At 42.5% G+C, this 24,558-nt stretch overlaps 1 protein-coding gene across 4 annotated transcripts in view; it reads right to left on the reverse strand.

The window, feature by feature from the left end:
- The window catches only part of nrp1a (neuropilin 1a), a 131,967-nt gene that overhangs the window by 19,369 nt on the left and 88,040 nt on the right, over window positions 1–24,558 (reverse strand). For all 4 annotated transcript variants that reach the window (XM_088071748.1, XM_042510846.2, XM_042510845.2 and 1 more), the window contains 4 exons: window positions 22,283–22,510; window positions 18,901–19,056; window positions 15,452–15,618; window positions 769–924 (listed from right to left, as the gene is read on the reverse strand). In XM_088071748.1, the coding sequence (XP_087927874.1) occupies window positions 769–924; window positions 15,452–15,618; window positions 18,901–19,056; window positions 22,283–22,510 (707 nt within the window). The remainder of the gene's footprint in view (window positions 1–768; window positions 925–15,451; window positions 15,619–18,900; window positions 19,057–22,282; window positions 22,511–24,558) is intronic.

Below are 24,558 nucleotides of genomic sequence, written 5' to 3' on the forward strand. Positions count from 1 at the left end.
GCTTGTTTGGATGCTCTGTTGCCACTGAGAACTTTTTTTTTGCGGCCTTTCACACAAAAATGTGGTATTTACATGTCACACGGACACGCACATGCCTCTCTGACACCCACAGCGGAGGGGGTGTTTGCCTCCAGATGGACAAAACCTGGTCTGATCAGCAATCGATGGTTACAGCCTTGTCACGCTCCGGTCAAGCGTGCCCTTCTCTTCTTTTCCCTCTCTCCCGATCCCTCCTCAGCCAGCTGCTCAAACACGACAGCCTCTCCAGTTTCCCTCTGTCCCAATAACTCTTGTTTGTCAAGTCTTTTGTCATCCCTGTTTCTTTTACGGCAAGTTGACGGCTGCCTGAGATAAAACAGAGGTTACATTCCTTACATAATCCTCCCTATGGCTACTGCAGTGCTGCATTAGCACCGCAGCCTGAGCTGAAAATACCATCAGCTCACATAGGCGGTGGGTATATTACCATACAAGTGTGTAATTGTATGTTGGGAGTCAGACTCAAGTACATATAGCTGGGTATTCCCCTTTTGTTGAGCTCAAAAGCAACTTGGAATAGACCACAATTCAAGTCAGCTGGCTGCTTTACCAAGATGGAATATTTCAAGTGCGGTACATGTGCGGCGGTGGCTTTTATGACACTGCCGCTGGTCATGCAGATGCAAAAAAACAAACTATTTTCGTTATCTGGTCTGCTCTGATAGTTTCGTGTAAAGCTAGAGACTATCATCAGAGCTTCAGATGATTTTCCATTTTTTTGACTCCTACCTTTTGTTTGGAGCCTTCTTTCAAAGTGATCCAGTCCTCTCCATTGGAGCTGACGTCCACCTTGTAGGACTTGACAAAGTAAATCTTCCGGGTCTCCTGGGAAATGGCGCCCTGGGTGCCGATGGCTGAGACAAACCGCAAGAACCCGAGGTCCACCTGAGGAGGGCAAAGAGAGAAGAGACACTTTAGGAAAGGCTGCTTAAACCTTTGAAAGCTCAGCAAATTGGCTTGATGTCTTTTAAATACACGAGCAACTTAACAATATATGGGTCAAAAAATGTGCAAGAAATTAGTAGTGTTACAAAAAAATTACCTAATGAGCAAAAAAAAGAAGAAAGACAGAAAAGAAAAAACCAAAAGAAGAAAATGACCTTAAGTGTAAAAAATAAAATAAAAGGATTTTTTTCTTCTGTAAAAAATGAAAAAAAGGAAAAATTATAAGAATTCTAAATATCATTTTCTGACATTTTTCCGCTTTTTGAAAATATCTAATAATCTTCCCACTGCCATGTAATTTTCTTGTCAACTTTTACTAATTATTTTTCGCAATTTTCCTGACATTTCTTTCCAAGTTCCTTGTTGCCTTTTTTGCATGTTTTTGAAAGAAATCAAACAAATTTTCTCAGGAGAATTAAATGCTTCTGAATGGCGTCTGAGTGCAGCACTACAAAAGTGATGTTGATCTAGGTTCTAAAGGGATAAAATGTTCCACAGGAGCTGAAACAATGATAAGATTTTGGCTTTTAGTGTTCATTGGAATGCTGATTAACTGGAGCAGATACAGCTGTAATATAGTACCTGTTTAAATGCATGAATATTTTTTTGCTAGAAAAGGATTTCAGTGCGTCGTCTGCGTTAATAATGCACTGTCAAGCTGGAGAGTTAAAAATATAACCCCCGCTATTAAAATCACCTCTGGCCATAGTCTGCTACCTGGAATTTAATAAACAGCAATGAAATGATATTCACATTAATGAAAGAGACACAGGATGACAACTTAATTTCCTGAGATGGGAGACAAGAGCTTATTGGATAAAAGTGAATGTTGAATAGAGCGAGGGCTGCGATCACATTATCAAAATTGGCCAGGAGGAAAGAGAGATACAGATTGAATATCAAATATTGTGCCTTTAAAATATGCAGGGCTTTATAAAGTAATCATGAACTGCGGCACATTACTGGAGGACTATTATATTTTCACGAGGAGAAAAGACAGAGGCGAAGGGGTCAGAACGGCACGTGAGCCAGCGTCTGGGTGTATGTCTGTTCTGTCGTTGTCATGTATGTGTTTTCACATGTGTGTATGTGTGTGTGTGTGTGTGTGTGTGCTGCTCTCAGAGCTGATGCTGGGCAGAGAAAGCCACTGGTTTGCATCAGACCTGGTGAAGGAGCACAGTGTCTGTCTGCCAGCCATCATGCCTGCTCACAACCGTGACCATCAGTGCCGGGAAAGAGAAAACACAGACAGACACAGTCCTCAATACGTCAACCTGGCTTTTGTTTCTGTGGTAAGAATAGCCTTCAAACTGGCTTTTGATGATATTAAAGGAATACTTCATCCACCAAAGGATCATTTATATATCAATAACCCACAAAGTGTTCGACTGAATTTGTCAAGAAAACGTTGTTTATTCTCACATGCCTCTGGTGAACAAAGAATCCCAAAACTCTTGACGAATTGAAGTCACAGGGGTCCACCTTTTAAACCTTTGAAACCTGTATTGACATCAATTTTTTTGAGCTGCGTTCAGACACCTTTAACAAGAATTTAAACCTTTGAACCCTGAAGCAAATCGGTTTGATTTCTTTCAAAAATATATATAAATATATTAGTAGATTTAGAAAATTATTTTAAACAAGCTAGGGATAAAAAAATCAAGAGAACAGTGTTTACAGTTATCATAATTAAATATTTAAAATTACTTTACAGAATAGATACAATATTTAAGCATTTTTTCAGGCCATCTCATTATTTATTATTATTATTATTATTATTATTAATAATAATAATAGTAATAATAATAATTTTTCTTTTTGTTTGTGCTAATTTTTGACATTTTTATGTTTGATTGTGGTAATATTTTTTTTTTTTTTCAAGATTTTTCTCTGATTTTAGATTCTTTGTTCACTGGTAGCATGACATAATTTTTCTTTAATTTTAAAAAATAAATTTAATGCAACAAGGGGTGAGTAGTTGACATACAAATGGTTATTCTGGGGGTGAAGTATTCCTTTAATGCTTCCTAACTTTAATGGGACTATAAAGGTCTAACTATGAGCCCGGAGGTGAGGTCAGCTATTGTGAGCTCACAAGGAATTTTTCAGCCAGCAGTGATAACAAATCATCTGACTTTGACCTCTGCTGAGGCTGGTTAACCCTGGCGTACCACCCCTTCATCCATAACAGAAGGAAAGAAAAGCGGGTGTAGTGTGAAACCGAAAGGCTTTCAAAGGACTGCTAACTCCTCAGTGTGTGAAGCAGCAAGATTAATTCTAACAAGCATTAACACTGTCTCTGACAGGCTGAGCTGACGTTAATGAGGAGTAATGGTGTTGCGTGCCTCGAAAACACGGGAGTGATGCAGGAAGCCGGGGCGTCGGTGGAACAGGTTTCCAGATCGCGACGACAGACGAGGCCTTTGATGTTTGACATAAGATGGAATGGCGACCAGAGTCTTGAGTCGATTACCGAGGAGATCTTCGGTACGTGAGGGGGTGTGAAAAAAAAATCCTTGATGTGAGAGCGAGCAGACAGACACAGAAGTGCATGCATATTTTAGAAAATGAAAGCCAGGGTGATCTGCCACCAAAAATCTCTGCAGAGCTCCGGCATGCTAAAACCATACAGTCCGTTAGAGCCAGCCAGCTTTGTCTGCCAACCTTATATACGGTACTGCACCACACTTAATGACTCGGAGCAAAGAGCAGGAAAAGGAACATCTGCATGCCACAGAGCGACGGTCATTCCTGCTCCTCAAATTCAGTTCCAGGAGTAAAAAGACATAAACAGATGGGAGCAATAAATGAGGTTCCACCATGCTATTCTCTCACTCTCTCTTGGCTACTCAAAGGATTTGGATGGATGGAGACTAACAAAAGAGACAGTCACATACAGAGACGGAATACTTTTGTTCCTGTCTACAAGCTCAGGGGGCTTATACAGTAAGTCCCAGATTTCTTTTGGGTCCACAAATAGAGACAAAATCAAATCCCTTCAGCTTCAGACGGTTCCCATTTAATAACGCAGGAGGAGCTGAATTCCTCTCTGACGGGTAAACGGCCATATGTGCCAGTGCGAGATGAGGAAAGCATAGCAGTGCGGCCTGTGCCGGCGTATATTCGCCCGGGCTTTAACATCTGTGTTCATATGGCCAACATTTTCATTCTGGACCAATAGCAATGTGGCTTCCTGAAAAGGCTAAAAAAAGGTCTAATAAGACTTGGCATTGGGATTTTTTTTTTCTCTGAAAAAGATCTCATTAGGTGTAATGGAGAAGAAGAGCCTCTGGGAATGAAATGAGTGGTGGGGCTAATTGGGAACACTCATGGGTGCTCCGACTCAAACAAGCTCAAAACCTGAGCGTGCTGAAATATGGCTGGTTTGAAGAGGGATGATGTATGACTTACAGCAATATTCTGGGCCAACTGGAGAGTTGTTTTTTTTTTTTTTTTTGGTAAATTAGAGTTTTTTATGTAACCCTTTTCAACCTGAGCAAATTGGTTTCATTTCTTTCAAAAACATAGGGAGAAGGCGATGAGCAACTAAACTATATATGGCTCAAAAAACTGCAAGAAATTATTTAAAAAGTTACAAGAAAATTACGTGAATAAAAGCAAAGAAAAAAGGGGGAAAAAAAGAAAAAAGAAAATGACCCGGAAAAAAGTGCAGAAAATTAAAAAGGAAAATATATGTGTATTTTTTTCTGTAAAACAATTTTTAATATAAAATTATAATGATTATGAATATAGTTTTCTGGACATTTCCCTAATTTTAAGGTCATTTTCGTTGTAAACTTATACAAATTTCTTGCAATCTGTGAGGCATTTGTTGCCATTGCCTTTATTTCCTGTGATTTTGAGAGAAATAAAACCAATTTTTTAATGTTTCAAAGGGTTAATTAGGTTGTGAGAAGCATCTGAGCGCAGCACAAGAAAACTGATGTTGAATTAGGTAATAAAGTGTTAAAGGGAAGTCATTTTTGAGGGCCTCTCTGCTGTTTGATGGGTGTGGCGAACATGTTGTCATCATTTGTGGCTCAATAGAGATGCTGGGGTGAACGTAATTATTGTAACTTTTAAGTTTTTGGCACAAAAGCCCAATTTAAATCCCACTTGAGATCAAAATTGGCACCAGGGGAAGCTGTGACGAGGGGAAAAGCGATGAAAGACTGCAAGGGGAAAGGAAAGAGGAGAGAGAAGAGAGAAGGTTGAAAGGGGAAACAGGCCACTGACAGTGATGCCTTGCAAGATGTGAAGGACAGAAGCATGGGGTCTCTAGTGAAGAAGTGCGCAGACTAGATCAATTTCACAGACACGGGTTGATAACAGGGCCTGGGTAATGAGCAAGCCATGATTTATTAATGGCTGCTTGTTAGAAGCAGAGGAACGAGGCTGACGCTGCGCTAACAGAGCGGGGGTTACACGGGTCAGGGAGAGCCAACTTGCTGCCAGGACGCTTGGATATTGAAGCACGGTCCATCCCACACCACAGAGACCACAGTGAAAACAAACAGGCCCAGATAATCATTACTAGTGGGACTCCTTTTAGCCCAGAACGGCCGACAGCACAAGCTGACCTATATACATAAACCAATATCTAGAAATCCGCAAGTGTTGGATCGTGGGCAAACTCTCAGATGATAAACCTCGCTGTCAACAAACCCCGAAAGGCTGAATCACACTTAACCCTTTGAAATCTGAGACGACATTGCTTTTCTTGCGCTGCATTCAGACAGCTTACATATTCATTTAAAGCATGGAAACCTGAGCACACAGGTTTGATTTCTTTTAAAAATTGGCCAAAACAGAAATGAGCAACTTGGCAAGACCAAGAGTTTTTTAAAAAAAAAGAGAAATTAAGTTAATAATATTTTTAACATAGGCAAAACTGTCCATAAAACAATATTCATAACAACAATTGATAACTATTTTGTGTATATATTTATGTTTTTTTTTCTTTTTTTCCTTTTTTAAAAATTTTATTTATTTTTGCTAAATTTCAGGTAATTTTCTTGGAACTTTACCTGTAACTTCTTTCCACAGAAAGAAGTTAAAGAAGTGTAGGAAAGACATCAAGCCAATTTGCTTTGGGTTAACCCTTTGAAACCTGAATCAAAATTTCTTTTACTGGTTTCAGATGCCATGTACACTTATTTAAATCTTTGTGCCATGAACAATTATCTGATTTCCTCTGAAAACATGGAGGAAAAGGCATGACGCAACTTAGCAAGAAATGTCTCCCAGATTGCAATAAATAAGTCTATTTAAAAAAAAAAAAGCTAGGGGGAAAATGTCCATTCAACTATATTCATAATCATCATGATTATGCATTAAAATTACGTAAAAGAGTTATTATTGTTTCTTAAGCACTTCTTTCTGATTTTTTTTCATTTAGTTTTTTTCTAATTTTAGTTAATTTTATATATTTTTTACTTTACCTTTTTTGCTGATTTTTAGGTAATTTTCTTGTACCCTTTTTTAAAATAATTTGTGCTATTTTGAGTCATTTCTTCTTAAGTTGCTAATTGCCGTCTTTCCATATTTTTGAAAGAAATCAAGCCAACAGGTGATGTAATCACTGCACCCAAAGGTGTGAATTATGACTCCTAATCTAGCATCTGTGAGGATGTGCTGCATTTTGGGACTCTGCTGATGTAAACAGAACCAAGCTGCTGTCTGTTACTCATTCACCTTATTGTTATTTCTCCTATGAGAGTGCGTATTTGGACCAAAGCCCACCTATAGACAAACGACACCATACATTCTGCTGCCGCGCCGTAACTCATATCTGTAGGGACACACACACACACACACAAACACTGAGTCATAAACATGCCAGGCGGGGTAAGAAATCACCCAGACTTCCCCGAATCTTTCCATAAAGCAACTGCAGGACTACGATGTGTCCTTGTCTCCCTGGAGTTTTTCCTGCTCCAGCGTAATCCAAAAATGTTTGACTCGTGTGTTTTTGGGGGTGTTCTCTACCTTCCTGTTGTGAGGCAAACTGATGACTCAAAGCCCCTTGCCTCACAACAGCCACTGTACACGGCTCCAGTCGTTTCGCAGACTAATGAAACCAGAGAGGCAGAAAAAGAATTAGTCGTGCTCGGGCTTGTAATATCAGCCAGTTAAAGCCTGGTGTGCATGCAATTAGATCAACACACTGAAATCCACATTGATTGAGGCATGTATATATATATATATATATATATATATATATATACACACTGTATATACTGTATATATGTGTGTGTGTGCGTGTAGGTGTGTGAGAACAAATGACAGGGAATGACAGTGTATTTTTGTGTGTTTGTACAAGTTTCAAGAGACAATTTTCCCATTATCCTTGAGCAGCAGTGGCAGCTGTGGGCGTAATCATTAGGTCTATCTGTTACTCAGTGTATTGTCTCTGTTTGCTGTATGACTCAGCTGTGCAGCAAGGCCACATGATATGTATTTGAGGCTAGCTAGTCCTTGTTGTGTGGGTGCAGTGGGGAGACATGCGGTTTATGAGGATGGGGGAGGAGGAGAGGGCGTTAGAGAAACGGCAAAGGGCTCAAAAGCTTTATCTCTCGCTGCTTGATTGGCTTATAATTGAGTTGCCAAGAAGTTGCATGCAGCAATCCGTACTCGGGGAGAAGTTTACCAAATACTTTCTTTTAAATCCATTTCTCCGCTTGACTCTGACAGAAAGGGGGAAAAAATAGCTTCCCAACTGTGTGTGTGTGTTTGTGTGTGGGCCACTGACTGAATAACCGAGGCCTCTGGGGAATGAGTTTATTCGTTTTCCCTCACCAAAAACAACAACAAGAGAAATGCCGAGGGTGAGAAAGGAGGGAGCGCTCCGATGTGTTCCAAAGTCAAAGAGCAGCTGGTAGACATAGACAGAGGCTCGCGTCCTGGAAACAACCTCTGGAAATGCTTTATGGATCTCAGAGGATGGTATAGTTAGAAGAAAGATAGCCTGGAATCATTCTGGGGCCAACAAGTACATGCACAGCCTCGAGTCCCTGTTTTTTCTGCACGCAAAATCTGATTATAATGTCCTTTGTATAATAATGAGAGAAACATTTTTCTGAATGCATGCACATTGTAAAAGTTGATTTTACTTTTAAAAAATCGAGGAAACCCATTGCCTTTTTAAGTAAATATAACTATCAGTCTTCATTTATGTTTACTTCTTTTTAAGTTTAAGCAACTTTAGTAAATCAAGTTTACTGTGCTGTATATCTCTGCTGGAAACAAACCAGACAATAATATTTGTATTTTCTTAAACATGTTAACAAAACAGAACTCGCAGATCTCCAAACTTCATCACTGGCAAAATCTGTGTTATTATGATCAAGTTAAGTCAGACTAACTTGGTTTGCTGAAGTTGGAAACACTTACCAACAATGAAAGGCATATAATCACAGCAACCAAGCAGACAAGGATTTTTCTTTTTTTTCATGTTTTCTCAGCTTACCCTTCGCCTACACTCCTGGATAAAAAATTACTTTAAAAAAAAAAGCAAAGAATGGAGAAAATAAATGGAAAAAAATAAATAATGTGGCTCAAAGAATCAACATAATTTAGGAGATGTATTTTTTCAAAAGAACAAAGAACCTTCAAGTGGAAATCTAAGTTTCTCCAGTCTAATGGACAGTAAAATGTCCTTTAACCACCTCTTATGAGTAGGAGGTTGAACATGCTTCCACTTAAGAAGTATAAGTTTCCTTGCCAACAAGGTGGTGAAGGCGAGGACAGGCTGCATGCCTCTAGACAAATCTGGCTTTGGAGGAACTTAGAACAAGGCAGCAAAGGGGTACTTTCCTTTTTCAAGGCAATTGATTTCCAATAATATTTTAAGCATGATCAACTCGTCAGATTTTACAGTGCAGCTACTTAGCCCCGCTTTCTAGCCCCAGATGCAGCATTACTGCACCAGCTTTCAGCAATCTGTTCCCTAATTTCACCTGCAGGACTTGGGTAGCGGAAGCTTCTCTGGAATAGCTCCATTACCTGAAAGTGTAATTAATTCTCCCTTTCATGAAAATTGTATTACTCAAATGCTGCAGGACCTATGAGCTCCACTCACGACCCCCCCATTTATCACAATACCCACCTGACACAATCACAGTTTATTTTTAGCCCTGGACACCTCTTTGGTAGCGGTAAATTATGTATGTCCTCTGCCTGCACCGAACGTCTGTTTTCTTGACAAAGAGGGATGTATAGGTCGAACGACAGCGGTAATAAAATAAGAGATTGTCTGGTTTGTTGTGTGAGAAGTTGGCTCGGATATGTGCTGGTGCATGATTAAGCTGATTAAACTGCCCAGCTGTTAGAGGAAGAATCCAACAGTGAGGTTTAAAGATTTCCTTCCTCCTGATTCATCTTTAAGACTCTAACTCCAGGGTCATTCCCATCCTTACAACACACACATGACTAACGCTCTGAGTCATGATTATGAAACTAAGAAACAGTGATCAGGAAGGAAAAGAGGGCGACCTGAAGGTATGTCATGTCTGGAAGCCGCTCGATGATCCAATCCCAGGATATACAGCTGCAGATGACCGTTCAATGACGACGATTGACTCGACAGCTCGAAAGCTTTTTTTGTCTCTGGTGCAGACGCTGAAAATGACACTGATTACAGCTGAGCTTTTTTCTCTCTTGGTGTGCTTATGCAGCACCGTTTCATTTCATTACATCATGCCATCCCTCATGTTTCGATTTCTGGTCCTACTTTTGGGCTACTCCACTCGAGTGCGGGTTTATCTCGTCATTGATTTTCCAATTGAGAGCGAGGCCCGGGAGCAGCGAGGCACAGACGGCGTCCATTGTTTCCATTTGTACGACACGATGATGATCTCACCGGCAGCCGCACATGCCAGCCTCCGCTCCTCTGCTCTAGACTTCATCAGCTGAGAAGCTGCTGTTAATTATCAGTCCATATTCTAATTACTCATCACTCGGCGCGGCGGTAAGCCCTGGAACGGGGACAGAAGTGAAGAGAGAGACAATGGCAATGGAGGGGCATTTCTGCAACTCGTTGACCGTGGGTAATTGGAAGCACATTCGGATGAGGAGGAGAAGCAGGATATGGCAGAGCGCGCTAGTTTAGCGTCTGACGTTAGCCTCTTCACTCCGGGCTGCGGAAATGATGGAGCGGTCTTTTCATCAAGGAAGTGTGCAATTAGTGGTCAGACGGTGGAACTCAACCTGTTATCTTTGCTAAGTGGTCCATATTTCCATGTTTCATGTTCTCTCCCAACTTCCTTAAATGTTTTAAACTCCCGTTGTAAACTTGTGACAACCTTTACCCTGAGATTAGCATCACGTGCAGGAGATAAAATAAAGGAGCATTTTGTATAAAACACAGATAATCTTTTCGTGTTTAGTAAGCATTTCTCAAAAGTAAAGAAACTTACTATTTACTCTGCACTTTATAATTAAAGGGGCTCTATGCAAAACTCAGACTGTACAAGTTGTCTGCACACAGCTTTCAACATAGTGGCTAAGCTGGTGGTGGAACTGAAGAGTCGGCAATATGATTTTGCAATGACGCCATCTCGATATTTGCTGTAATTAGCATAAAAGCAGGGCAAAATGCAAAGTGCAGAGTGACATTGATGAGCTAGCCAGTAAGATACAACACAAGGATGCACAATTTGTATCAGTATTGGGAAGGACGCACGTGGAGTGGGGATGTGGTGGCCTCTGCCAGAAAATTTTGACATTGAACCCTTTAAAACCTGAGCAACTTGGTAAGACTTTTTTCAAAAAGATAGGTAAGAAGCAATGAGCAACTGAACAAGACACAGCTTAACAATCAGGAGGAAATTAGTAAAAAAAAAGTTTTAAAAAAGTAACAAGAAAATTATGCTTATAAAAATAAGCAAAAAAGTTATAAAACAAAAACAAACAAGAAAATGACCCCCTAAAATAAAAATAAAAGATAAATGTATATTTTTTTCTAAACATAATTTTAAATATATGGTTATAATAATTATAGTTTTCTGAAGTTTCCTCTTTTTTAAAAAAAAAAAAAAAAATCAGGTCATTTTCTTTTTGCCTTTTACTTATTTCTTGCAATTTGCGGACCATTTCTTGCCAAGTTGCTCACTGCCTTTTCCCTCATGCTTTCAAAGGAAATCAAACCAATTTGCTGAGGTTTCAAGGGATAAATACCTTGTAAAAGGCATTACAACACATCACAAGAAAAGTGATAACGATCCAGGTTTCAGGGTGTTCATTTCCCAGATTCTGGTGATTTTCTATGTACAAATTTGTGTTATTTTCTCCTTCAATTTATGATGTAAATGTCTTAATTTTGTCAAAGTAAAAGTCCTCTCCTATTTTTTCTATTGGGGAAATAAATGCACTGGGAAATGTCAAATATTACACCTATTCATACATGCACTAACATGCACAATGGGCTGGATCTCCTTATCATGACACACAGAGGTCATGTGACTTCATTCACTGCTCAGGATGTTTTTACTCCACTATATCTTTACATGGCAAATAGTGGTTTGCAGATATATTAATGCTCTGAATGTCACATACAGAACCTTTAAACAATTTAGCCTATCAGTCATAGAGAGGCTGATAAACACATAAATAAAATAATGAAGTAAATAATGCATCCTGGCAAAAACATAATGGGAGGAGCCACTGCAGCTAAATTATATATATGGGGAGCAAAATCAACTCAAGCTCATAAGGATAAAAACCCTACTCTTGTGTATGAGATAACATGTACTGTACATTGCCATTATGAGATGCTCAATAAAGAGGCTTTCAGGTATTGACAGTTGGGTTCTCTCCAAGACAGAGTAAATTATTCATGTGTGTGTGTGTGTGTGTTTATGCGATCAATGGCAGCTGCCTGACAGAGATCCAGTCTTTGGCTTTATTGCATCATTCAGATGCTGTGGTGACTCTCCCTGGCCATCAGATCCATTCACTGACAAATTCGACAAAACCGTTCCGCACTAAGTCAGCTTCTTTGCAATTTCGCCTGTCATGGCCCCCAAGGAACCGTCAGCTTTCAGGCCGTGACGCACCAAAATCATATACCTTCCCCTCAGAGACATATGTGTTGCACCGATGCAGTGTTATGTGACGTTCAGGTGTTTCTTTGCGAAGCCAGTTCATAAAGCAAGGATCAGGCAATAAGCTGGGTAGTCTGGGGGTGTACCCTCATTTAATTTTTTTGCTGCAACCTGCTGCAGAGACCCCGCTGTTCATCCTCTTAAGCTTCAAAGACAGTCATGGCTCACACGGGCGGATAATATGCAGAAATCTCCCTCTACCTTGATGGAGATCTGCAGACCTGAATTTTCATGCGGAACGAGCAGAAAAGAGGAGTGAAAAGGCGCAGATCTGAAAGGAGCAAGGGGAAAAAATGAAACGAAAGACTGTTTTGAAGGATTATTGCCTCTTTCTTTACTCCCACCTCAAGCCGCAAAACCCCCCTCAAAGGACATCTGTCCATCTCTGAGTACACCAAAGGGGCTGATTAATGGCCTGGCTAACCCGGCACTCAATGCTGAACCACACCACACCAATCTAATTACCCAGAGAAGAGCACACAGACTCTAGCATCTTGCCCTCCTCCTCTCCATGCATTAGAATGAGGCAGCATTAAAATGGATGACAAATCTGGATTATGTTCAGCAAAAAAAAAAAAGAAGAAGGAAAGCAGAGCGAAGGAAAATGCCCAGGAATCAAAAGGCCGCCTGTCATGAATAATAAAAACTGTCTGCCTCAAAACTGCAGTCGGGGAATGATAATGAAATAAATAATGAATTGATTACCATGCATCTGACGGCGCACTGAGATGATTTGTACGTGCCGCGAGGGGGCCCGAGCTTGTTGCGGCACCATGGACAGGCTTAATGAAAGAGGAATGAGGAATTTCACTCTTTTAATACCACTTGTGATAATTGGGCTCCGGCTCAGAGTGCTCAGCACAAGTGCATCGCACTCCTCCGAAAACATAAATTATGTGGCAACCACAGACTTGGCTCTTTGGCTGCGTTTGAAATTAGAAATTAGAGGAGCCCCATTCAGTGTTTTGATCTAATTAGTATTGGGAAATCAGCATGCCCATTAGAGCACATCCCCTTCAAACTCCAGATTTTTACTGCCAAATCGAATCCTCAATATGATCAATAGTATAGCAGAGATGGTCCAGAGCGGCAACAAATCATTGTGATCACTTGTAATTTCCGCTGACAAAAAGGCAAACTGGGCTTGAGAAGCCTTCAAGTCCACACTGTTACCCTTAATACAAATATCTGACTAAGAACAATGGCCTTTCCTTTCAGAGAGAAAAATGCTTTAATACGACAGACTGTCCAACTGCTAGAGGAAGTGGTTACGGAGGCCATGTTTCTTCCTGATCCACTCAGATGCACGCTGAGTTCCTCTGCAGGACAATATGTGCCCAGCTATACACATCCCCCCAACCTCTCACACACAAAGCCAAGAACGCAAACACACACACACACACACACACACACACACACACACACACACACACACAAGCATGGGAGAATGCACTCAAGCCTGCACACATACATGTTTAAACACTGATTAAATTAGTCTGAAGGAGCAACAGGGGCCCTCAGGACAATATTTTCATTGCAATAATAAAGGAAAAGCTTGCTTATGGCCCTCCCATAGCAAATATTTGGCTTTGGGTCAGCTCTATTATTCATCCCCTGAGGACTATGTGGGGGCCAAACTTTTCAGCAATGAGGTAAAACACTTTAGAAAAAAAACTGTAGAAAAAGAAAAACAGTCACGGCATTTACAAGGCCTGGAGGCTTTCTGTTAATAAATCAAACATACTCCAGATGCATCCAGGTAGTGCGGTTGTGTCACAGGGGGGTTTGTGCAGTGAGTGGACATGGGATATGTGACTTATCCCCGTCTGCGGATGGAAGAACTAAACCCTTAATCTTTCCACATAAAGTTCCCTCGGCGGGTGATGATCGCTGCGTGCAGATAAGCCGACAGACAGAAAAATATGACAGTGCCGGTTTGTGTGTTTCAGTGTGTGTGTGCGTACTCGTGAGGACAATGTTTTTTAACCAAAAGAGTGAGGACATTTTGGAATGTGAAGACATTTTGGTTGGTCCTCACTTCTTCAAAGGCCTGTTTGAGGATCGAAACTTGAGTTAGGGTTTGGCATTTAGCTGTGATGTTTAAGGTTACGTAAAGTTAAAATTGCAGCATTCTGGGAGGATGCTATGAGGCCATGGGCACACCGGTTAAAAAGTGTTTTCGTTGTTTAGATTTTCTTTTGTCTGTAAAAAGTAATAAAAAACTGGGGGCTGGAGGTACTCAACTTGCTTTTTTTAGGGGCCACTTTTGCACAATGATAGGAAGCCAGGGGCCAGTTGCAGCAGCCCCATACATGTGTCTAAGATTTTAGCACATTTCTAGGATTTTAGGACATTTCTAAGATTTTGGAAGATTTCTCAGATTTAAGAACATTTCGAGGATTTTAGGATGTTTTGAGGATTTTAGGACATTCAGGGCTTAGCTTGGATTTCTGTTAAGGGGGGTAAGGGGTCCTCCAATGACCCTTTTTTTTCGATAAACAAGCTTAACTTTGATGCTGCTTTGTGCACTTTATCACCTTGAAAGCAAAAACAATTCCCAGTGTGAATCACTTCATATTTATTGTGAATTAGAAAATGTTTGGGGGGGGGGCTTGCACCAGATTTGGTCCTCATAAGTTGAGTATCACTGGGCTAAGGAATGCATTTTTTCAATAACAGTCCTCACAAAGATACAAGTACAGGTATGTGAATGTGTGTATGTGTGTATGACTGTGTGTGTGTGTGTGTGTGTGTGTGTGTGTGTGTGTGTGTGTGTGTATGTGTGTGTATGCGTGTGAGTGCGTGTGAGTGCATGTGAGTGCGTGTGAGGCTGGGCAGGATGCCTGGACTAAATCCCAGCATCCCTGGAGGCAGCCACTGTTATCAAAGAAAGGGGAAGTTATCAGGTAGGACAGGAAGACAGAGGCAGAGAAAAGACACAGACGGATAGGTAGACAGTGACAGAGAGAGTGGACACAGGCAATTTTTGTGAGGCGTGGACTCAACCACCCCGGAGGTCCATCAGGACGGCTGACATTCATCATCGAAATTGTTGGGTCTCGTCAAAGTGTTATGGAGACGCCACACCTCCAGAGACTGAAGGACAAACGCGGAACACTCCTACTGTGTTCAAGCAGGCAGTAGTCACTTCTAATGCTGCATACACCCTCAGACTGTGACTCACCTCCAAAAACACACTGCAGCAGGGACTTGGCAAATTGCTCCATACTACAATGGTTTACTTTTCAGATATTCTCCAGCTCTCCTCTGTAATTTAAACTACCTTTGATGTAATTTCCTGTGATATTTGAATCTAATGACTCTCCTAAAAACCACATTGTGTTATATGAGAAATAATGTGGTACCTGTATCCACTCTTTGTTTAAGTCCTCTGCTGGCGTCCATGCATTTTCGTAGTAGTTGAGTCTGGAGCGCTCTGGGGACCAGCTGGGGTTGTACTGGGATGACGCCATGATTTGGTCCGATGTTATCTCTCCTGACTCCATCCCCAAAGGGTCGCTACAGTCAAAGTCTGACAAGAATGAAAAAAGAGAGTAAAAAGTGTTAAGTTGAATCCCGAGCATTGAGATAGTGTACCCGGCGTGTGCTTTCAGCGTCCCCGGAATCAGAGCTCGTCTCTGGGGAGGAAGACACCACGCGACAGGCACTCAGCGCTGCTGGCCGGAAAAGAACGACACATCAGCAACGCCTCAGTAAGTCCTTTCTGTTTCTCCCTCTTTAGTTTCTAATGGAAGCTGGATGGAAGTGTTTTGTGTTAAGACGTAAAAATGTCTTCATAAAACATTCAGCGTGGGCTAAGATTAAGCCAGTATTAGGCATTAAAGTGGCTTTCACTGCAGTTGTTTCTTCCACTGACTGGATCTTTTTCCATCACCTCTCTGTGGGCAGTTTATCTTTTTTTGCACAACGGGACTATTTTCCCTAAGCTGGTCTCTTGGGGGAGTTTAGGTGTGTTTAGTATCTGTACTTTGAAGCCGTATATCACACTCAATGGTCCAAACGCTCATGGTAGGAGGTGGTTTCCTTTGTTTGTGTTGACATGGGGCAGCCGTTTTGAGGCATCCGCGACTAAAGAGTCAGCTCAGGCAGCTTGGGATCGACCTTTCTAACCCCCTGTGGGTCAGACATGCTGACACCGCTGTGGACAGAGCTGCGGCAACGGTCGGAACGAACAACGTGACCTTTTGATCTGGGCTGGAGTCGTATAACGTCACCACAACAACACAGAGGCATGTAAAGGCACACTTTCACACATTCATGGAGACCATAATTCTTCTCATTGTTTACTTGCTTTTTCGTGTGATGGCGAAGTTGGTCATAAGGCACCCCGACAGTCAGTGTGTTAACACAATGTTACAAAAAAGTCAAATTATTGTGACACCTCAACCGGACCTGAACTGGCCTAGGCATTCTACACATGCTCCATAGTCCCTATGCTGGGCTTTGACCCGAAAGTGGTACCCCCAGGTTTCTAAAAGTTAAATTCAAGACTTTTAAGACCTTTTTAACACCACCTAGAATTAAATTTAATGCCAACTTCAAGGCCAAACTGGCAAACGTCCGAAGGATATAATGTAAAATCGGTGTAGATCTTTAGCCCATGAAATAATTATTTACCAAATAACTGAATTTAATAAAACATGTTATCAATACTCACATTCATATGTGATTTATGTAGTCATGAGCTTGTGTGTGCATGGACACACACACTCAGAGGGCACAGGACAAGGAGCAGCGTGGAAGTGCTATGTGGCTGCTGCCTATGAGCTAACACAGATGGTCTACCCATCTGCCACACAGCTAACACACCTCAGTCACTGGGTCAGCATGTGCGTTTGTGCTTTACAGTGTCAGTTGCATATGTGCGCGCTCGCCCTCATCAGTGTGTCGGAGTGTCAGCGTGACGCTGAGAACACCGTCTCGCACCTCTCCATCCTCACTGTCGGCGCTCTTTGAGAAGACTGCCCGTACTTGTCAAACTTTTGTACCCTAACCCACATCATGGAGATAACTGGATCATGATCAACAAAAACACAACGAGGCGTTTGTTTGCCGCTGAGGTTGCTATCAGATCATGTGGGTTACCGACCAAAGCAGGGCTGATAGCTGAGGAGATAGCAAGGCTGGTTGGAGGGTGAGCGGAGAGGAGAGAAACGGGGTTAGAACAAAAAGACAAGGCCTCCTTTCATCACCTTATCACCTCTCATCAGCAGCTTTCAGTTCGAGTGTACCCTTCCCCTCGCCATGCGGAGGCGAGAAAATCCACCGTGTATTATGCATAAGGGGATTATAAATGATTCAAGCGGTACAAGTCTGGAAGAGTGCAGACTAAGTTTGGAGATTTTTTTTTACCCTCTATCTTGTCTTGGTTGGTGATGTAAGACCTAGCAACACATGTACATGAAGGTATTTACTGATCGCGGGTCAGATATTTCACCATGCCTCTTAATGTTGAAAGTGAAAAGTTGATTTGCGTAATCTGATCTTGGATGTGTGATTAAAGCATCTCAAGTAACTCGGCGTAAACTGAGGAGAAATGACATCAGCAGTCAGCGCTGTGCTCGTTACTGTGAGGCGGGGTCGTTTGTTGTGTGTGTGTGAGTGTGTGTACTCAGCGCCTGTCTCCCCTCTGGGCAAGACGAAATCCTTTTTTGGAGACGATTAGTAGATTTGCTGAATGTCATCCATCTCCATTGCTATTCAAAGACAGGCTGTGTGTGTTTGGGGTGGTCTCGCCTTTGGACAGATTTATGACTCCTACCAGTGCTCGTCTTCCTTAATGAAATGTTTAGCTGCAGCGTTTTGCAAAATGGGGTCACGGGGTCGAGCCCTGCGATGACGATGCTGCGTGTAAAAGCCCTATGGGTGTGTGTCCGGGGTGGTTACTGGTGGGGAAGCTGCCTTTTGGAAGCCGTCTGGACTCACAGTGTATAAACGTGGGTCTTGTAAACCACGGGAGGCCGACTTGTATGCTGTAACACATTACCCAAATAAAGAAGCGGGAGGTGTTTATTTAATAACTCTGAAGCTCTGTTAAACGTGTGGGAATTTGTCATAATAGGACCACGTGTGGTTTCAGTTGCAGACAACATCTGCTTCTTACTCTTAGTAATCCTCCACTAGGGGTTACTTTATTGCCCTCTAATTCTTTTGCACTACCCAGTTTCACTTCATCCAATCCAGACTTTCTTCCACTGAACATCTTTTCTCTCCGTCTTCTCTTTTTATTTCTACCTCAATATACAGATTTTTTTGACTTCTTCACTTACATCCCTATCTGTGGGATTGTCCAGTCTGTTCTCATTCCAAAATTATGAAATTCTTCCACTTTGTCAGTGTTTTCAGTGTAAGTGCTCCACAGCAAAAGCCACCTTTTACAACTGCATGGTGCACTGCTGGATGGCGTCAGCTGAGAATGCAGCTAGACAAAGTCGGTTGCGTGTGCATGATACACGGCAGCTTGGCATCAGGTTGAAGTGCTGTCGATTACATCATATAAGGACCTCGAGGGTGTCTATAGGGTAGGTGGGAGGAGTGTTGAATGGATCAGACAAAACCCAGACTTTCATGCAGAAGTGGTTGTCATGTGCTTTTGTTGCCTGAACATAACCACGTTCAGCGTAATCCCGCCATGTGTTTGTTCTGACATCACGATAGCTGCAACCTGAACTTAAAAAGCAGACGCAAAGGGATACATAGAGCATAATATGTAGAAAGTCTACTGCAAAAAGGCAACATGTGATGATTTGGGATGAGAACAAATTGGACTGTCAGTGATTTTACGCCAGCTCACCCTCTGGAACAGTCCTTTCGATGACAGTGAAGTTGGCTGAAAAGCCTTCCTTTGCGATGGCGCTGTCAGTGTTGATTGTCAGTGCCAGGATGCCCGTGTAGGAGATGATCCTGCCTGGAGTGTTCTGCCCACAGTACCTCCCAACATAAGGACCGACTGGAGAGAGATAAAGAAAGAGGAGAAAAGCATTGTTACTCAGGTTAGACTTGGGTTAACTCAATATTTGTTTGTCTGCCACAGCCATGTCACACAAAGGTTTAAAGCCCTTCCCCCCGTGGAGGTGTGAAAACTCGTGTGTCAGTGAGGTATGACACTGGCTGCATTTTACCCAACGCCATAAAAAGGCTTGAGAAAAGAACATTCCTGCTTGCCTGTCGGAAACAAAAAAGCAAAGCAAGCGAGTGACTTGTGGTGTGGGCATGTCTCACGGTCTCTGTCTATTTGCTGGCTGTAAATTCGGGTGGATTTTTTTAGACTTGAGACGGACACAGCCGTGGCCGAGTGAGTTTTGCAAAGGAGACTGGGTACAAACAATGGAGGAGCATTAAAAGACAGAGAGAGAGTAATAAAAGTGCAAGAGGGACATGTTCCATTGAGCACTCTGAGAGGAATGAGGGAGCAGGGGGAACTGGAGGTGGAGGGCGTAGGAACGTTAGGGGGAGATGGAGTGGTGGAGAAACATGGGAAAAAGAGCGATGAGGAACAAGGGGAGGGAGCAGGAGAGCACAGTGACCTGGCCCTCTGATGTGTGCTATGATCCATGCACAGTTGTGGGTGTGCGTTCCCGTTGGCGCGCAGGGACCCGCAGCTTATCTGCGATTAGTAATGCTGTGATCAACGGTGAGTGACAGTTCTGCCTCCCTGTGGCCTCCTGTCATCCAAAACATGCCACTTTCAACACACATGAAAGGCAAAGGCCAGACCCCTCGGACATGCGGGGTAGGGGCGTGATGGCTCTGATTAATTTTCAGGTGTGCGCACGTGAGAATCTATGTGCGCTTTTAAATCCACTAAGGCCTATGCTGAACATAAAAATGCCATCTCCCGGATTATCTGCATGACTCCCCAGCGCTATGAAATTTTAAAGAGCCTCGCTATGAAGTCTGCTTCCTGCCGTTCCTCTGGGGAAGAGGGGCGAGGGAGTGGAGGTCATTCTTGCGCAGCACCTGTCCGGCGAGGTGTGTTCTTGGAGGTGGAAGGGATAGGGAGGCGTGATTACCCCAGTGCTTCATGCAAGCCTGCATTCGCACAGGCATCTCCCGTCTCTGCACACCCCAACGCCTAGCAGGCCCCCAGCCTTCTGCGCTAATGCACTATCGATCCAGCAGGCACCACAGGAGCCACCTGGCAAAAGCCGACACACTGTTTTCCTCCCATGGCTTATTTTTATACAAGGCTGTCTGTCACATATAACAACACTTGAAGAGGGGTGTGAAGCCGTGTCAGTCCAAAGTGGTGGTGTCTAGTTTCTTTCCTGAATTGAATCACTGTAGGACAAAAGATTCTGGCAAGTCTTATACTGCTTGGATTGTGTCATATTTTCAGCTGAAAAAAACTGAGAAATCTCTGAATTTTAATAAGAAAAGGAAGGAAGCTGCACAGGAAATGTTTCTATTCCAGACCCCTTAGGTACCTTTTTGTAAAAATATGTATTAAAAGGTGATAATAATGTGACATATTCTCCCCGAAACCTTTACAGGTCTTAATCAACACTAATCTTGAAAATTAAACATGTTCCACCTCGAGGAGAGAACTTGCAAGTGAGTTATGGAAATACTTTGTAGAATCAAAGGTCGACTGCGCATTGGTTCAAATCTAGGGAGATGTGAGCTCAGAGAATATTGGACTTCAAGTAAACTCCTTTGAAAAGGTCCCGCGATTTACACTTCAACCTTATCACTTGGAGCGCCCCGGCGAGAGAATACTGATGCGCGCCAGGCCGAATGCTACCAGATAAAATTCTTTCAATTTTCAGCCACTGATGGGTGAGAAAAGCTTTCATCTTGTCTGCACCCGGCGCTGGAATAGCCAGGAGTAAAAACTGCAAACTTCAAGAGGTGATTTCGCTCACTGAGTTCAAAGGCTTATCTCGGGCCATGGAGTCATTGCTTTGAACAGTGCGCCCCCTCTCACTCCGTCTCTCACCTGCTGATTTTTTAGATGGATTTGAGAATGCTATTTTCTGGCAATATTTTATTGTGTCTGAATCTACGTGAGCGACCAGGGCCTTTGCGCAACCCTGCGACCAGGAGATGTTGGCTCTTATTGGGAACCAAGCTGGTTCAATTTCTCTCTTGTGGGAAACACAAGGAAACCTTGAAAGGAAATTCCTTTCAGAGTCATTTCCTGCAACATTGAACTGTGTTTTCTATGTGTCAGAGAACTTAAATATCACAGCCTAGATTAGACCTTCAACTCCCAAATGTACACCCACGGACAAATCATTGCAGCCCGCATAAAAAGGAAGGGCAGGAGTAATCAGGAAGTGGTTGGCGTTGAGCGATGACGAAGCGTTACGCTCATGACGACAGACTCTTGGAGCCTTGCCAAGCCTGGTTAAGGCAGTTAGCCCACTGGCCCAGATAATGCCATCACTTTGTGTAAAGCTGCTCATTTCCTCTGAAAAAGAAGCAGTGAGGAGTGAAGTTGAAACCCACCTCTCCCCCTAACCAGTTTTTCCCTTTTCCTCTACAAGATAGCAGGTTTCTAAGCAGTGGTATAATGCACATTTCAACGATTACTTTTTTGTAGGCGTGATAGTGTCTCACAGTTTAAGAAATGAGTCACACAATACTTAAGAGACCTCTTCAAGAAAATCTTTCTTTTTTCTCACTTTAAATTACAGGTCTACAACGGATTATGCACAGCTCAGTGTTAAAAGGGACCTAAAATGCTTTCACATGTCTTATATATAATGTAACAATGAGGGATGCTCATATTAAACATGGCCAAAGTTTCAAATAATAAGTTAAACGTATGGAAAAGTTATCTCTGGAAGCAAAAAACTCTGAATACTCAGCTTCTAAATGTTTTTTCTACTCTGGCTACAGTAGCAGTGATGTCATAATGCTCTGGATTTCTTTATATCATCAGCTGCTCCAGGCAGACGACTGCAAATGTTTACATTACTTAGCCTGCTAAAAACCTGGAAACGCTAACCAATCAGGGCCGACTGGGCTTCTTACAGATGGCACTTAAAGAGACAGGCACTAAACGATGCCCTCTCAGTCAGAGAGTGAATATACGCATTTCAGTATGAAGAAAATAAAGTTTTTTGAACATTAAGGCAAGTTAACATGTTCTAGTAGAGTATGAAAAAAGTATGAACCTAAAAATAATGCATAACAGAATAGGTTCTCTTTAACCAGCACTGCTTGCTCACCTCCAGGGAAGCCATCCCAGATCTCCAGTCTGTCATAGCGGCAGAAAACACCAGTCGGGGGCGTCGGGTCAGGTTCCAACTCGAAGCTCTCAAACTCCAAAATGATCTCGGACATCTTGGGGGCAAAGATCATGAAAGTGCAATCCAGGTTGTTGGGGTATTTCTCTGGGAAACCGGGTGACTTTATGATACCACTGTTGGAGGTGAAGTTCCTGGAGCATTCGGGACCTGGAGGGAGGAAACGAGATGGGAAGTGAGAAGATGAGACGAAACGGGGACAAAGGAAGGGGCGGGTATGACTCTTTTGAAAGACTGTTGTTTAAGTGATCTGTATCGGTTGGCTTTGTGTGGTGGGTATTGAAAGGCTCTGCCTCTCAGCTGGTCTATTGAGTGGAGGACGGTTTACGGCCTGGAGACGAGAGACCACCTTGATAGTTCTACTCACAAGAAGCTACATCTGGACCTCTCAACTCTCATCTATGTGGCTCTGTGCCTTTTTTACAATCCCTCATGGGCACAAACATAGCATTTCTTCATCTTTGTGTCTGTGTTAAATCTGTAACTCCTTGAACATCTGGATTGTGAGCATAAACATCAGTGAAAGGCCTCAATCACCAGAATCAGGGAGCGATGAATAAACAGCTTGAGTCACTGTGCAGAAACCTGTCTCCTCTTCTCTCACACACACTCATCAGGAGACGTCTGTGAGACATATGAGAGGTGCTCAGGCAAAATTACAGCGTCAGTGATGGAAGACGAGGGCAATGACTGCACATACATCAACACACACGCACACACACTTAAACACACAGTTTTACACAAGAGAAAGTCAAAATATTTATTCACAGCTCCCTGGAGAGCTGCCTTTCAGCTGATGAGGAGCATTAACACATTTCCCCTGTTAGCCACTTCTCAGAGCATCATGAGTACCAGATTATGATTTAAGAATGACTGACGTGATAAAAAAAAATGTTGCTAACAGCTGCAGGATTTTTTTTTTTTTTGATAGAAAGAGACATTAAGACATGTTCGCTATGTGTGCTCAAGCTCTGGGCCAGATTTTTGCCAAGCCCAACTCCACACAAACATACAACTCGGAGGAAAAAAAAGATAACTACTGTCATCCAGGGCAATTATTTGGAGCCATTAGTGGCAGAAATGTGCACAGGATAATGTCATTTTCATGCTAGTCTGACAGGCGGCATGATGGGCGCAGATGGGGCCGATCGAAACCAAAATTGCAGGGAGTTATCGCTAGATAGAGCCTCCGTGCTACAGTCATTGTAGCTTAAATAAATGTGGCAAACTGCTTTTTTTCCCCACTGTCACTCAAGCTTCTCGCTGGGCCCCTAATTCAAGACCATCAGGCCCACTTCAGCCTGTCCACCAATGGAGTGAGTGAAGGGAGCGAGAGCCATGTGGATTCTCTCTCTCCCCAAAAGTTGAAAGCGAGTGGCGTTTTGACTCTAAAGAGAGCTGACATTTAATGCTGCCGCTAAAGAGTGGCTTTCGAGAACAGTGGGCGCCATTAATTTCACAGCTTCCCCTCATATTTACCCCCAGAAAATGGAGAGATTTTGTCGAGAGAGAGAAAGCGTACGCCGAGATGAGAGGGCTGCTGGATGCTGCAGTTCTGCACTTTACTTTGCCATATTTGGGAGAAATGTAAGGCAGTTTTGGGGGGAAAAACAACAAATGGCGCCCATGAGTCCTCGAGACAGCTGCGGTATACAAAGTGCAATTCGGGTCAGTGTGTTGAATTTCCTGTGGATATTGGCTTAGAACGCCACTCTCCACCCATTTCATCAGCTTCCACCATGACCCTTATCTCAGCTCAGCAGTTGACCAGAACACATTTGGTCTTTGGGAATGGTTCACTCTGAAAACCTGTCAAAATCCAGGCAATGGAGTGGCACTGAAAAGAATATAATGCCTAGACTGATGCATGATGTTCCATATTTCTGAAGCATTAGAGGAACAGTGTGTAAGATTTAATGGTGGATTGGCGTATAGTGGTGAGGGTTGCAGACTGCAACCAGCTGAAACTTCTCCCAGTTTTGATTACGTCAGTGTTCATTGTTCAGGAGGTTTTTTTTACCAGCAGCTGAATTACCGCAGTGTTCTCTTCCACTCCAAAACAAATGGACTGGTGATGTAAATAAGTACAAAAACTGAAAAAAGCTGCCTAAGATTACAAATAATTGTTTTTCCGATGCTATTTGGCATGTTGAAGACACACCATTAGCCCAGCACCTGCTAACGTGGGCTTACCCTTT

The sequence above is a fragment of the Plectropomus leopardus genome, chromosome 21 (assembly GCF_026936395.1).
Source record: "Plectropomus leopardus strain MGB_pleo_1.0 chromosome 21, ASM2693639v1, whole genome shotgun sequence".
NCBI classification, from domain to species: domain Eukaryota; kingdom Metazoa; phylum Chordata; class Actinopteri; order Perciformes; family Serranidae; genus Plectropomus; species Plectropomus leopardus.